The following is a 13,316-nucleotide window of genomic DNA, read 5'->3' as shown; positions in this document are numbered from 1 at the left end:
TATAGCAAATGGGCACAAATGCCCTGAACTGGCCAGACAGTTTGCTGCACGTCATCCTCCATTTCCCTCCACCAACGCCATCAAATAAAGGTTTAAGAAAAGGATCAAAAGGAGAAAAATGTGTACTTACAGGGCTGTGCAGCATAAAGACATGTAACGTTATGTAACCTCATTGGGAATCACCATTTCTGCTACAGAGTCACATACGTGTTCTGTCAATCAGAGGATGACTCCAGCCGGTACAGTTTTTTTCTGAGCTTTCAGTAGGGATTAGAAGGCGGTAGCTATGGTGACAAGTAATTTTAGCTTGTATTTATGCAGCTTTTTCTCTCCAAACATTTCATTATCTCAGGGGGTGATAGAGGAAAACCAATTTGCTTCTGAAAACACAAGACCTTGGAGCAGATTTGTGCTTAACATTTCAAGTGAAACATGATACGGCAATTTTCAGTTGTGCTTTCTCCCATTTAGTTGGAGTTGTGTGTCCCTCTGCTGCTTATGCATGTGCAGGTATGCAGTGAATATATATAGAGAGAACATTTATCTGATCTGGACTCACAGATGACCCAGTAAGGCCGCTTTCAGCTCAGAAGATATTTTTGTTATCTGTAGTTCAGCGTGATCTTAAAAACATGCAGCAGAAACATACTGTCTGTCCTCAACACAACAAAATGTCACTGTGATTGTGGCCAGAAATTTAGTGATTCCATCTGGGAATCACTAAATTTCTCAGCAAAGCTTTAACAGACACAAAATCACTCCATAAATTTAGACGTTCCAGCTATTTAAAGCGATGCCGAGAGCGATTCGACTCACGCACGCTTTTTTGCAGCGCGCTAGGAGGACTGCTTTTGTACTTCCAAGGTCTCAGCTGCATGAAAAAAAAAAGAAGGCAGAAAAATAACAGATGATAAAATGACAGACAGCCCGGTCAGTTGAGAGAAGTTATCAGGTCAGCGTGGGGTTCAGCAGAGACCTTCGCTTTGGCTCTAACAGGCGGCGGTGGCGTGGCTGAGAAAGTGGGCGGTAATTACAGCCGAGCAGGAGGGGAAGATGTTGTCCTGCAGAGATGAAAATACACACACACACACACACACACACACACACACACACACACACACACACACACACACACACACACACACACACACACACACACACACACACACACACACACACACACACACAGCGCTCATTCCAAAACTGATAATGAGCATCTAATGAGCGGTGATGTCATTACCACGAAAACACAGCTGCCTGCTGCCGACTCGCTTCCCTTTTTCTTCTTCTTCTCTTATCCGTCCACAACTGCTCGCAGTTAATTAGCCTGCAGATACATGATGCTCTTTTCCTCTTCACTTGTTGTATTTTTAACCATAGTAATAACATAATAGCAGATCGGTAAAGTGACAAGACGAATATATTTATATATATATATGTTGGCTAAAGCTGAACTAATTGGCACAAATCTGATATTTAATAAGCTTTAAAGTGCAGCTTAATTGCAGCGGAAACTCTGAAAAGGTTATTTCAGGTAGACTGCCCCTCTTCTGAACAGCCTGCTGCACCTTCTGCCTCTCAAAAGTGCAATCCCAACGGGACATCCAATTTTTCGGGGGGATGGCACGAGGTCATTTATAAATTCTTTCTGGGTTAAAATGGGATGAAAACATTTGGGTGAGTATTGTCAGGAGGATATGGCCCAGATACATGATCAGCATGATGCCAAAAGTTATTCCTCTCAAGCAAATATTAATGTCGAAGAAATGTGAAAAATGCCACTGGGTGTGTAAATGAAAAAGAGGGTTTTACTCAGTTTATTGAACAAAATATTTTACAGTATCTTGGATATACATATATACATATTATCTTGTACTGTGTAACACGGTTGATGAACCCCTGCAGTGACACCGATTGCAGCTCTGTGCCTCCAAAACTTCAATGGATGTTTTTTTTAAGGAAATAGTAAGACATCATTGACTTTCAAACACATTATACAAATCTTAATATAGAAAGCACAAAAAATAAGAATTTATCCGTGAAAAGTACCCACTCTTAGGACAGAAATTCTTCATACAAAAACAACTTTTACATTATTTTTCTGTTTTTTTTCTTTCTTTGTATTCTTTTTTGCAGTTACAGTATGCAGGTAATAAATATACCTGGTATTCCCTCTGGGGTTTTTTTTTTGTGGTGTCGTTCACCTTTCCTCTGCAGGGAAATCATCATTTAAGGACTTATTCTAGAACAAATAAAGTAGCGGAGCTTCTGCTGTCGCCTCCACTGCTGCTGCTGCCACATTATCAGCAGGCCTCTCAGATAACATACACATCAGTCTTCTCCCCAAGAAGCCAGTACGTTCTCATTTTGCCTTTGCCCTGGAAAAACACAGAAATCAATAGGTTCATCAATGGAGATGAAGGGCGGTTGATACCCTCTATGAGGCTGCCCTTCATTTAAGCATGACCCTGAAGCTCCACCTTTGTCTAAAATGGTGCGTTAGTGCATAAACCAACCATATACACATTAAAAAATTGCCTTTTCTGCCACCAGGTTTAAATCTTGTTTCTATAAATGGTCATTTTCTTTAATTTGGTGTTAAAAATAATTACGTTTTTCCATGATAAAGTAATCAGAAACAGAAAATAAATCAACAGTTTATTTTTTCTTACAAGAGGTGCAGCTTTAAAACTGTCTGTTGTTGCTAAAGCAGCAGATTTGACTTATTTACCTAAAAGCTGTCACATTTAATGATATTGATTCCTCCTCTTTAGTTTATTAGAATCAACCTCAGTGCCCTCAGTCGTAGTTACAGCGCTGACTTTATGGTGTAAACTATTAATCATGATAGTAATCTTTAGATTTATCATGACTGAAAATCACTACTGGTAGATGTATTCACAAAGCAGCATGTGAGTCTTTGGGTTTTTATTTTTTGTATTTCCAATGCATATTTTCTTACTTCAAGAGAATTTTTTAATATATAAAGTATGAATTATATGATAACTTCCTATTCTAAAGGTTGTGAGAGCTGCAAATGAACTTACTGTGCTTTTTGCAGTGTAAGCTTAGCATGACGTCGATATTTCTTTTTTAAAGCAAAAGTAAAGTCTCTTACCTTCATTTCTACATCTCCTCGTAACTGGAGATCGAAGTAACCGAACTCATCCAGCACTTCTTTGGTGGCCGAGGAAACGTGGATCTTTAAGGCTGCAAGACACACAATTCAACATTTACGGAGTGTAAATGACAAGTTACAAGTCAACTACCTGCTAAAACTGCTTCTATCTCAATATTTAAGACGTGAAGTAGGCAAGGAAACGATGGATAGGCTTTCAGTTCCACCAGGCGCCAGCAGTTATAATGCCAACGTGATGACAATGTGTATTGTTTCGTCCAATTAATGCACATTGTGCAGAGATGTGAGATGCTGCTGGAGCTGCAGGCTGTACAGTATATCGCTGGGTAAGGGCCCTCAGCTGTAAATGCTATCAATTATTTACCAGAGGAGGCACAATACAGGAAACGACTCGGTAGTTAATCAATACATCTGATGATACACTCGCAAAATATCAAACCAGAGTTTTATAACAGCTGCTCCTGTCACTGGCAGCAAAGAACAAAAATGTCAGTGTTGAAAGTATTTCACTCAGCAGGTCAATGTTTATATTATGCTTATATTCACTTTAGAAATCAGATTATTTTATTGACGTCCGTTTCCATTCAAGTAGATCTTAGGAAAAGTAGGAAAAAAATAATAGTTCAGTAAAGACAGGAAGATGGACATATACACTACCACTCAAAAGTTTAAGTTTACTTCTATTGAATAATACCAATCTTTAGCCTTTAAAAAGTAATATAATAATAATAGTACATTTTATTAGTATAACGCTTTTCTTGGAACTCAACGACACTCTGTGGGTAAAAGGCAAATACAGCATAAAATAAAGTCTGATGATGATGCAGAAACGATAAAACCTGCAGCTCCAGTGCATCATTTCTGCTCTACAAGGTCTGCAAATGTGTACTTAAAAATACCTGTTTTTCTGGAAACTCAGAATATTTTTGATCATCCTGAGTAAATCATGTTTCTTGTAGTTTGAGAAAGCTTTTAATAAAAAAAGAAAACCCTCTAAATTCAGTCATTTTCGCTCCTTAAATGTGAACATTTTCTGGTTTCTTTCTTCTTCTGTGACACTAAACTGAAGGTCTTCAGACTAAACACGACATTTAAAAAACAAATATAAAATTAAAGGTAAATAAATAAACTACGAGCAGAGTGCAGGTCTAATGAGTTTAAAAGCTGAAAGTTGATTAAAATGAACAATTAAATCAGTTTTTGAAAGTTAACTTGCTTATGTATTTGCAAGTTTGTGTGTAGGAAAACCTCCTTATTTAAAAAATATTGTCCTCACAATAGAAGTTAATTTGAATATCTACATAGTCCAGACTCACACATTTATCTTACACCACTCTATCTTTAAAATATCAATTTGGAAAAGGATAAACTCCTCAAAAAGGAAAAAGTGAAAGAAATATCAAAGCAATCTCACAGGAAAGACAAATAAGCTGCAAGTCCTTTTAAATGACGGACGACAACAGTGTCGCCGGAGCGTAGATTTGTGTAAAGCATGTTCCTTCCTGCTGAAAATCTGGATCTGTGTATAAAATCCATCAAAAGGGGAAAAACAACAGATCAAAACCCAGCAACGGGACACTCACCCTCTCCATTGGACTCCATTCGGGACGCTGTGTTGACAGTATCTCCAAACAAACAGTATCTGGGCATTTTCAGCCCAACCACACCGGCACACACCGGACCTGGAAAACACGAACCAAACACAGTCGGCATTTTACACCAGAAAAAGAACGATAAAAGGCAATCACACCTGGAATATCCGGAGCTGCTTTCATTACTGCACAGCCACCGCGGTGTAAATGTTTTCAGACAGAAAGGCAGAGGTGTCAGTGAATTGAATTTGTGCACAGACAGCTTTAAATTACTCTGACATTGCTAAGTACTAGCCTACGCACGCCGGCCCATTCCTGCTGCATGTCGAGCATCTGAATAAGAGCACAAACAGCGCTGCCGTGAGCCGATACAGTCCAAATACTATGGCAGAAGCCTCTTGTAAATTACGTCAGACTAAAGGCAGCAGACAGGCGAGGATAAAACATCCTGAGTGTTTATGTCCACTCTGTATGTGGGCATGTGGGAAGTTACAAATCACTACTGCCCTGTGAACGATGCACAACCAACACACCAGCCTGGCAATAAACCCTTAAAATATTCAAATGTTTAATTAAAAGTATTTAAAGGATTGTTTACTCAACTTTATGGTCATTTTGGAGGTTGTAGAATGTGCCGCAGGGAGACATTTTTACCAAATGAGGTGGACAAACTGCTAAATAAACTAGATTTTATTTTCCATTCAGTGTCTTTATAACAAAAATATCTCTGAGCTGTAAATTACAAGAATCTGGGGACTGTTATGTAATGCAGTGACCTGGATTCACACTTCAGTCACATATGTCTGTTTATAAACCAGTTTGTTCCAATCCCTAAACTAGTTCTCACTAAACAGTCGTAAATTATTTCATACTAAAGTCACTTATCAAACAGTAAAATTATTATTTATCATTGATTATGGAATTTGTTGATTTGTGTAGATGTTCAGAAATCTAAACTGAAAGAGAGAAATTGTTACATAATTCTGCATTATGTTATTGTATGAAAAGCAGCTAAAATAATGTGTGTATTTCTGTAAGCACTCTACTCATTTACACTGTAAAAAAATCCTAGAAAAAATGAAAATCTGGGAGCAAGGGTGCAACAAAATGGGGGCAAATATGTCTAAAATAATATATATATTTTTAAACATATTTAAATACAAAAAACTGTGATTTTATACTCATATTGTAAAAATACAGATTTTTGATGTGGACAAAATTTACAGTTTTGACTTGTGTTCTGTTTAATGCTAAACATGTAAACGAATACTTTATCCCTGTGATTTTACCAAATATCTGTAATTTAACAAAACGTATTCAGAATTTTAAAAAAAATTACTATTTTAAGTTCTTAAAAACTATTTTTTCTTTCAAAAATGGAAAATATCAGTAAAATAGTATTTTTTTGGTGTTTTAATTACAGTAAACGGAGTAATTTTTACAGTCTAACCCTGTAAAAGAACAACCTTACTATTCATAAGAATACAGATTACTGATGTAGACATTACTTACAGTTTTGGATCGTTTTGTTTTGGTGAACATTGTCTGTAATTTAACAAAATGGGTAAAATAACAGTTAAAAATGTTTCCTCATCCTTGATATAGTTTTTTTTAAATCAAAAAACAGCTGATATTTGTAAATTTTAGATTTTTTTTGTTATTTAAATATTGTATAAAATAGAGTGATTTCATGGACAAATGTTGTAAAAGAGCAAATTACTATTTGTAATAAAAATATAGACTCAATAGAGACATTATTTACAGTTTTGGCATGTTTTTTAAGGTTAACATGCAAAATAATATTTTTTATGTTTTTTTGTGGTTATTATTTGTAATTCAACAAACAGAAAAAAATAACAGTGAATTTAAAAAAAATTACAGTTATAAACTTTCAAAAAATGTTCATAGACAGAGGAATTAGGATTATTTATGGTTTATTTGCTACGTATTATAACCTACATAAGATGAGAACTCCTAGTTGTCAGAATGAGCAGCTTGTGCATGGTAAATCCTTACATTGAACAGATCAATTTTTCCACAATATATATGTCTGGACAGCCAACGATCGTATATTTCCTCGCAATGGGAGCTGAGAGTGAATAGCAGTAATCAAGTAGTCTGATTCAGACCTTCGATTTGTTCTAAACAGTCTGGTGGTGTTGATTACTGGTGAGTTTTCTATCAGGAGTCACTCAGCTGTTGGTGGAACAGAATCAAGAATGGGGTAGTTAAAAAAATAAAGCAGCTTCATCAATGAAAGTAGCAGCAGGAAAATTGCCTCAGAAATGGCTGAGTGTGGCTGAGATCGATGGAGCTGAACTTACTGATCGATTGTTGTGAACAATGTTCCCTCCTAAACAGAAGAACACTCAGCAGAAACATAATAAATGACGCCGTGTTTTGTTCAGAGCCTCGGTAAGTTAAACTCCAGACATTATTCATGATCAGTTCGAGGACCATGTGTCACTTTCAGCCGTGGAGGAAGTTCTCAAATGTACTTCAGTTAAAGCACCAATACTACAGAGTGCAGTTGTTCTGGCATAAGTAAGTCTGGCTTTCAACGCTTTGTTAAGGTTTAAAGTATTCAAGCATCAAAATATACTCAAAAAAAAATCTAAATTAAAAATATTCATTCAGCAGAATTATCCATTTCAGAATAATGTAGCTCATATTATTGGATCATAATCATTGATGCCTTAAAGTTTTAATCGCTTTAAGTGGAGTTTCTGGTAAAGTAGAAGTGAGTTATTCCATCTCAAATCATCAGGCTCCTTCTGCTTAGCCCTCTTTGATTTTTCTGAAACTTTTTAACATAAACTCTATGTATCTAGAATGCTAGCCGTGAAATTTTAGCATAGTATGTCAAATACTTTCAACCCACTTTCAGGACATTTCTTCTGAACTGTTAAAGATAAAAGCAAGAAAAGGGTTCTCTAAATATAACTCTACATATATTTTTTGTTGCTGAAATTTCACAGATACCTTGACAAATATCCATATTCGATGCTATAAAAATTTCAGGCAAATCAGATTCAGCAAAAGCTTTTCTCAAAACTTAATGATGTGAGATGGAAGGACCCAAGTATGAAGCAGCTGGAAGTGGAAATACTGAAGTAAAGTACAAGTAGGCCACCACTGTACTAAGATACAGAGTTAATTTTACACAGATCAGTTCCAGGTGGGGTTTAGGCTTCGGTCTCACCTGTGTGGATTCCTATCCTGAGTCTCAGCTGGTCGTTGGGTCTGTGTCGGATCTTGAACGTTTTGACCTGCTCTAACAAAGCCAGCGACATCCCGGCAATCTCTCTGGCATGGAGCTTCCCGTTCCTCACCGGCAGCCCTGACACCACCATGTAGGCATCGCCGATGGTCTCCACCTGCAGGACAATCACAAGAGATCAGATCATTAAAAAATACAGAAAAACATCTTAATTTTCTCATTTAGTTATTCCCAGCATCGAGCCTGTATTTCTTGTTGGAGCTCACAAATTACAGGGTGCCAACTTAAATCAAAAGGGACCTTCTGCTCAACCATCTCTGATTTGTTTGAAACTTCTTTCTATCAATGTTTGAAATTATCGCTTGATATATCAACTACTTTCAGAGACAACATTTTATTTAAACTGCCCTTTAACCCACTGTCAGCAAATCTCTTCACACATTGAAATTTTAGGCTGTATTTGGATGACGGTATTACAGATAAAAACCTAAATTTAAAAAGATGCCTAAATTAAATATATATCTTCTTGGTTATATTTTAAGAACCACTTTGAAACTCCTGGACTCTGTTCTACTTGGATTAGGCTATCTAGTAATATTTTGGTTTTTGAGGTGCAACTTTTCATACCTCCTCGATCAATTGTCAAAGTTCAACAAACAAAACTTTTTCATTTTTGTAACCCATTATTTCATATTAAAAAATATTCTATATGTTTAGTTGTGTATTATTGTGACATGCAGCTACATACGGTTCAGAAAATATCCCTAGCTGACTCCTGCACTAATAATTATTTTTGTTCATCTGTGGCTAAAGATGGTATTTTTCATAATGGCTTATTTTTTTCTTTTTTCAGATTTCAGCTCACCCATAACCAGATTATTTGAGCAGCTTCTCCAATATTGCAGATTCTGAATCAATGACATGATGACAAATAACAGTAGAAGTTTATGGTTTTTATCTTTCATAGTTCCTTAGATGATGTTGTTCAAACAGCCTTACATTTCATTGCAGCAAAAAACGTGTAACGGGCAGTTTAAAAAAAAAAAATCTCAGAAAGTGTTGGAAATATGGAGCTAAACTTTCATAAACATCTATATAAATATTCATATTTTTTGCTATAAAAGTGTTGGGCAAATCTCAGACAGTCGAACAGAAATGGTTCAAATAAAAATAATAAATTAAAATGAGATTTTAATTGAAGATGGCATGATGCTTTAAAAAGTAGGGGTGAAATCATGAAATGGTACCATCAAGATACTGTGATTCTATTAAAAACTGCAAGACAATCATCTAAAAAAAGATATCTGTGTAAATGCAGAAAAAAATAACTATAAAAACACAAAAAAACAGGATTTATGTGTTTATTCACTTCATTGTGGTGTCAGTGATCATTTTTGTTCATTTTTAACAGTGTTTCTTTTCAATGACTGTAATTAGCCCTTCAAGTGCCAACAGGTTAACTGCTCCTTCTAATATGAAATAAGACAGAAAGCCCAAGTTACAACTGACTGATTTTCCTGACTTACCTTGTATACATCAAAGTTATCGATGATGGCATCAAAACACGTGTACAGATCATTGAGCAAAGTGACGACCTGCAGAGAGACAAACAACAGTTTAGATGTGATTTCAATAAACCAACAAGAAGCAGAGTTTTCAGCTTAAATCCTTTGTGTCAGCTAGAAGCATTATGGATGAAAAACGTAAGAACACAGGCTGTAAATCCAACATTACACTGTGTTTTCTTTTGGTAAAACCCTGACAGATTGGGAGTGTAGTGCGTCTGCGAAACCTCACAGTCTCTCGCATTATTTCTGTGGCTGGATGATCGCCCGCCGAGGCTCACTGACAAACACGTTTACAGGATCATAAATCAAATCCACAGATGGAATATTACAAACACGGGCTGCATTACATTTACTAAATCGTATTGGCTTGTAATAGCTGTAATGTAGCAGCAGCAGTGTCAGGGGTGGGCTGTTTATTCAGAGACCATTATCGCTATTTAGGCTTTATTTTACGTTTAAAAACCCCAAATAAGACCCAGCTGGGGACATTTTGTGCAGCGCCAAGTAAACAGTGATTAAAGACACGTTCCGCAATCACAATAAAAGCTCTAATAGCTGCATTGTTTACGTATATTCACACATTTACTGCTTGTTGCTGCCATTTTGTTACATTTTTTTGGAGGTCAGTCACACGATTTGTTAAATTATCTGCTGAAATGGGCCCATTTATGACCTATTTGTTCAAGTAGAGCATCACATACACTAGTGTAGTTACTACCCGTTGAAATCACTTTAAATCACTTTAAATCACCGTGCCTTGAAATGTGTAACTACTGTATATTGACTCTTAATACATTTAGTATTTTTTATAGATTTTAAAATCAGAAATGTTGTATTTATAGAATTTGTTGCTGTATGTAAGCTGTTGAATACTTGAATTTCCCTCAGGATTAATGAAGTATCCATCCATCCATCTATCCATCCATCCATCCGTGATGCTCCGTAGCAGCACTCGTGGTCAAAACTCCTCAGATCGCCTTTAGTTTAAACTGAATTACATCAAAGTAGTTTAACAAGCAGTTGCAATTATTTATGTATAATTTACACTGAAGGATTTCTGTGGTGTTTTGGTGAAGAAATCCTTCATATGTGTGCGTTTTCTCATATTAATACCTGTCATTCATACACATTCCAGCTCCATACTGTATATTACGCTGCAGACAGCTTCATTATACTGGAAATCTTTCCAGCTCGGACATGGGAGCTGATTCCTGCATTACACTGTGAAATTTTCACTCTGGCTGCAGGCGACATCCATCATACGCTCACAAACTGCACTTTGGGTGACTGATGGCTCTCAGCAAGACCCTCGAACGTTCTGAAAATGGCCGTTTGGGCACACGGTGGGCCGCTGCAATCACAGAGCGAAGCATTTGATTGACTGGAGGTTTTTGGCGCTGACAGGTCACTAATCAGGGCTGTAAAAAAGTGCTCTCACCTCATATTCAGTCTCTGCTTTAGAGTACAGTTCATCGCTCAAAAACTGCACAGTAACACTTTTCTTAAACCTCCCTTTCTCTTCCAAACAGGATGTAAATATTTCATTAAAATGTAAGCAGTAATATAATTTTATGCATGTCAACAACTATAACTCCTCCTGTGGGCTCCCATAAATGGAGGCAGCTGCACAAACAGATAATGCCAAAACATTTAAACACAGCCCTAGTAATATCATAATTAACACAGGAGAAGCTGTGATTTCTAACAAATGCTGCATATTATTAATAAGAAACACAAATATTCTCATGTGTGCCCACATTATGGTAAATTATAACCTATCTATGTTAGATTTTTTTTTGCTTTACAATGATCAAAAAAGCAGAAAACAGCACTTATCTAGTTTAGACTTTATTTTTGGAAGGCCTGCATTTATCTAGATTAGAATCATACAACTAGAGTGGATGTTAATACATATTGTATTTTTCTAGTGTTTTTAAGACTCACAACTTGTCCTCATTACTCCTACTCTTCTAATCAAGCCTTATTTTAGCTTGCTTATTTTATATAAATGCATATACATATATATATATATATATATATATATATATATATATATATATATATATATATATAGAGAGAGAGAGAGAGAGAGAGAGTTTTTCTACTTTTTAGGCAATAAATTTCTTATGGTTTTGCTTTTTATGAACCTTATCTGGCACAAGAATTTCCTTGTTTTTCTACTCATTTTTAGAAGAGAAATGTGATGAAGATGAAAATATCAAATTCTCTGGATGGTTAAACTTTTGTCTTAAAGTGTGACTCTGTCCTTCAGCACCTGTCACCTGCTGCCTGATGGTGTCTTCGGTCTATAAACCTGGCTTTTTATTCAACTTAGAGGGAGATATGTGGTGGCATAACGTGACTCAACTCTGCGTCAACACACTCTTCCATCTAAAAACTGTACTATTTTGAGTCGCAGCAGCTCTTGTGTGGGAACACACACTGTGGGAACTATGAGACACACTGTAGGTAGAGACCTGGTGAAGGAGAATTCTCCCAAACTGTGATCACGACCAATGATTTAAAAAGAAAAAAAAGAGCTTCTTAAGGTTAGCCGGGGAGATGTCGAGGAAAGTCAGCAGAGGTGAACTCGCTCCTGAGCAGCCGTGAGCTGCAGAGCGGGAATCTCTCGCTGGAGGTATCGATCGATGTGCACCTGTAGCGGCGTGCTCTCGGCAGACATGGATGTGAAGCCCACGATGTCGCTGAAGTAAATCGTGACGCTGTCGAAGGCTTCTGCCTGAACCGTCTCTCCTCTTTTTAGCTGCTCTGCTACTGAACTGCACAAAGAGAGAGACAAGAAGTCAAGATCCACAAAAACGCTCAGAGAAATCACAGGATTCTCTGTTAGTAGTTCTCAAAAACAAGATTTTGCATGTCATGCTGTAAGGTCTAACTCAAACACGGTTGCATAACACCCGGCAGGTTCCACTCATGCTAATTTTCTCTGCAGCAGAAATCATTTAATCTGTCGTTGAGAAATGATATCTGTCCTTTCTCTCAGGCCCTTTTCTGTCCGACCGGCTTTGACGAAGCGAAGGAGGCAAAGAGGATAAATTTGTGACTGTGGTTTTAACCAAACGCCTAAACTCACTATCATGTCTGTTCCCCCGTCTCCGCTTAATGAGCGCTTCGCCTGTCAGCTCCCTGTGTTTCCTTTCATCTGCAGTGAGATCGCACCGCGGGGAAATGTGTATCTGTTAATAAAATACAGTGTTGGGAGGAATTCGGAGTGTTTAATTAATACAGGGATTTAGCACAGTTGGCAACGTGTCACCGAGCCGAGCAGGCATCTGAGCGCTGGGTTCAAGTTAATTGGAGTTTTTTTGGTTGGAATGACAGAAGTGTGAATATCAGTTTGTCTTACTGTGGTAAAATCTGATAGAGGAGGTTTTCGGCTTTGCGTTTCTCCTCCAGGTAGGCTTGTGTTCGCTCCTCCACCAGGTTCTCCAGGTTGTTGGCATATTGCTCCATCCTGGACAGCAGGTTGTTGAGGATACTGGTGCTGCCCTCCCTGTAAGGAAAAAACAGCATTATGGTAAACAAACAAACACACAGTAACAAAAATTCAAGGATACCGGGTTATTGTGTGTCAGGTTCCTTCTGCTCAGTCATTTCTGATTTGCTTGAATCTTTTTTTTTTTAATCATAAACTGTGGATATTTAAAATGGTATCTGTGAAATTTCAGATTGATATACCAAATACTTACATTAACTGCTAGTTGACCCAGTTTCAGCACATCTATTTGCACATTAAAATTTGAGGCTGTGTTGGATTGACAACATTTCCAAAAGTA

General features: G+C 37.1%; 1 protein-coding gene across 1 annotated transcript in view; it reads right to left on the bottom strand.

Moving 5' to 3' along the window:
• Positions 1 to 1,788: 1,788 nt before the first annotated feature.
• The window catches only part of npr2 (natriuretic peptide receptor 2), an 87,879-nt gene continuing 76,351 nt past the window's right edge, over positions 1,789 to 13,316 (bottom strand). The window contains exons 16-22 of the mRNA XM_022204029.2: positions 12,887 to 13,033; positions 12,176 to 12,299; positions 9,478 to 9,546; positions 7,934 to 8,108; positions 4,723 to 4,821; positions 3,119 to 3,210; positions 1,789 to 2,378 (exon numbers count right to left, since the gene is read on the bottom strand). Of these exons, the coding sequence (XP_022059721.1) occupies positions 2,316 to 2,378; positions 3,119 to 3,210; positions 4,723 to 4,821; positions 7,934 to 8,108; positions 9,478 to 9,546; positions 12,176 to 12,299; positions 12,887 to 13,033 (769 nt within the window). The 3' untranslated portion in view covers positions 1,789 to 2,315. The remainder of the gene's footprint in view (positions 2,379 to 3,118; positions 3,211 to 4,722; positions 4,822 to 7,933; positions 8,109 to 9,477; positions 9,547 to 12,175; positions 12,300 to 12,886; positions 13,034 to 13,316) is intronic.

The sequence above is a fragment of the Acanthochromis polyacanthus genome, chromosome 18 (assembly GCF_021347895.1).
Source record: "Acanthochromis polyacanthus isolate Apoly-LR-REF ecotype Palm Island chromosome 18, KAUST_Apoly_ChrSc, whole genome shotgun sequence".
NCBI lineage: Eukaryota > Metazoa > Chordata > Actinopteri > Pomacentridae > Acanthochromis > Acanthochromis polyacanthus.
The sequence above is the reverse complement of the archived record's forward strand: the minus strand, read 5'-3'. Positions and strand labels throughout refer to the sequence as shown.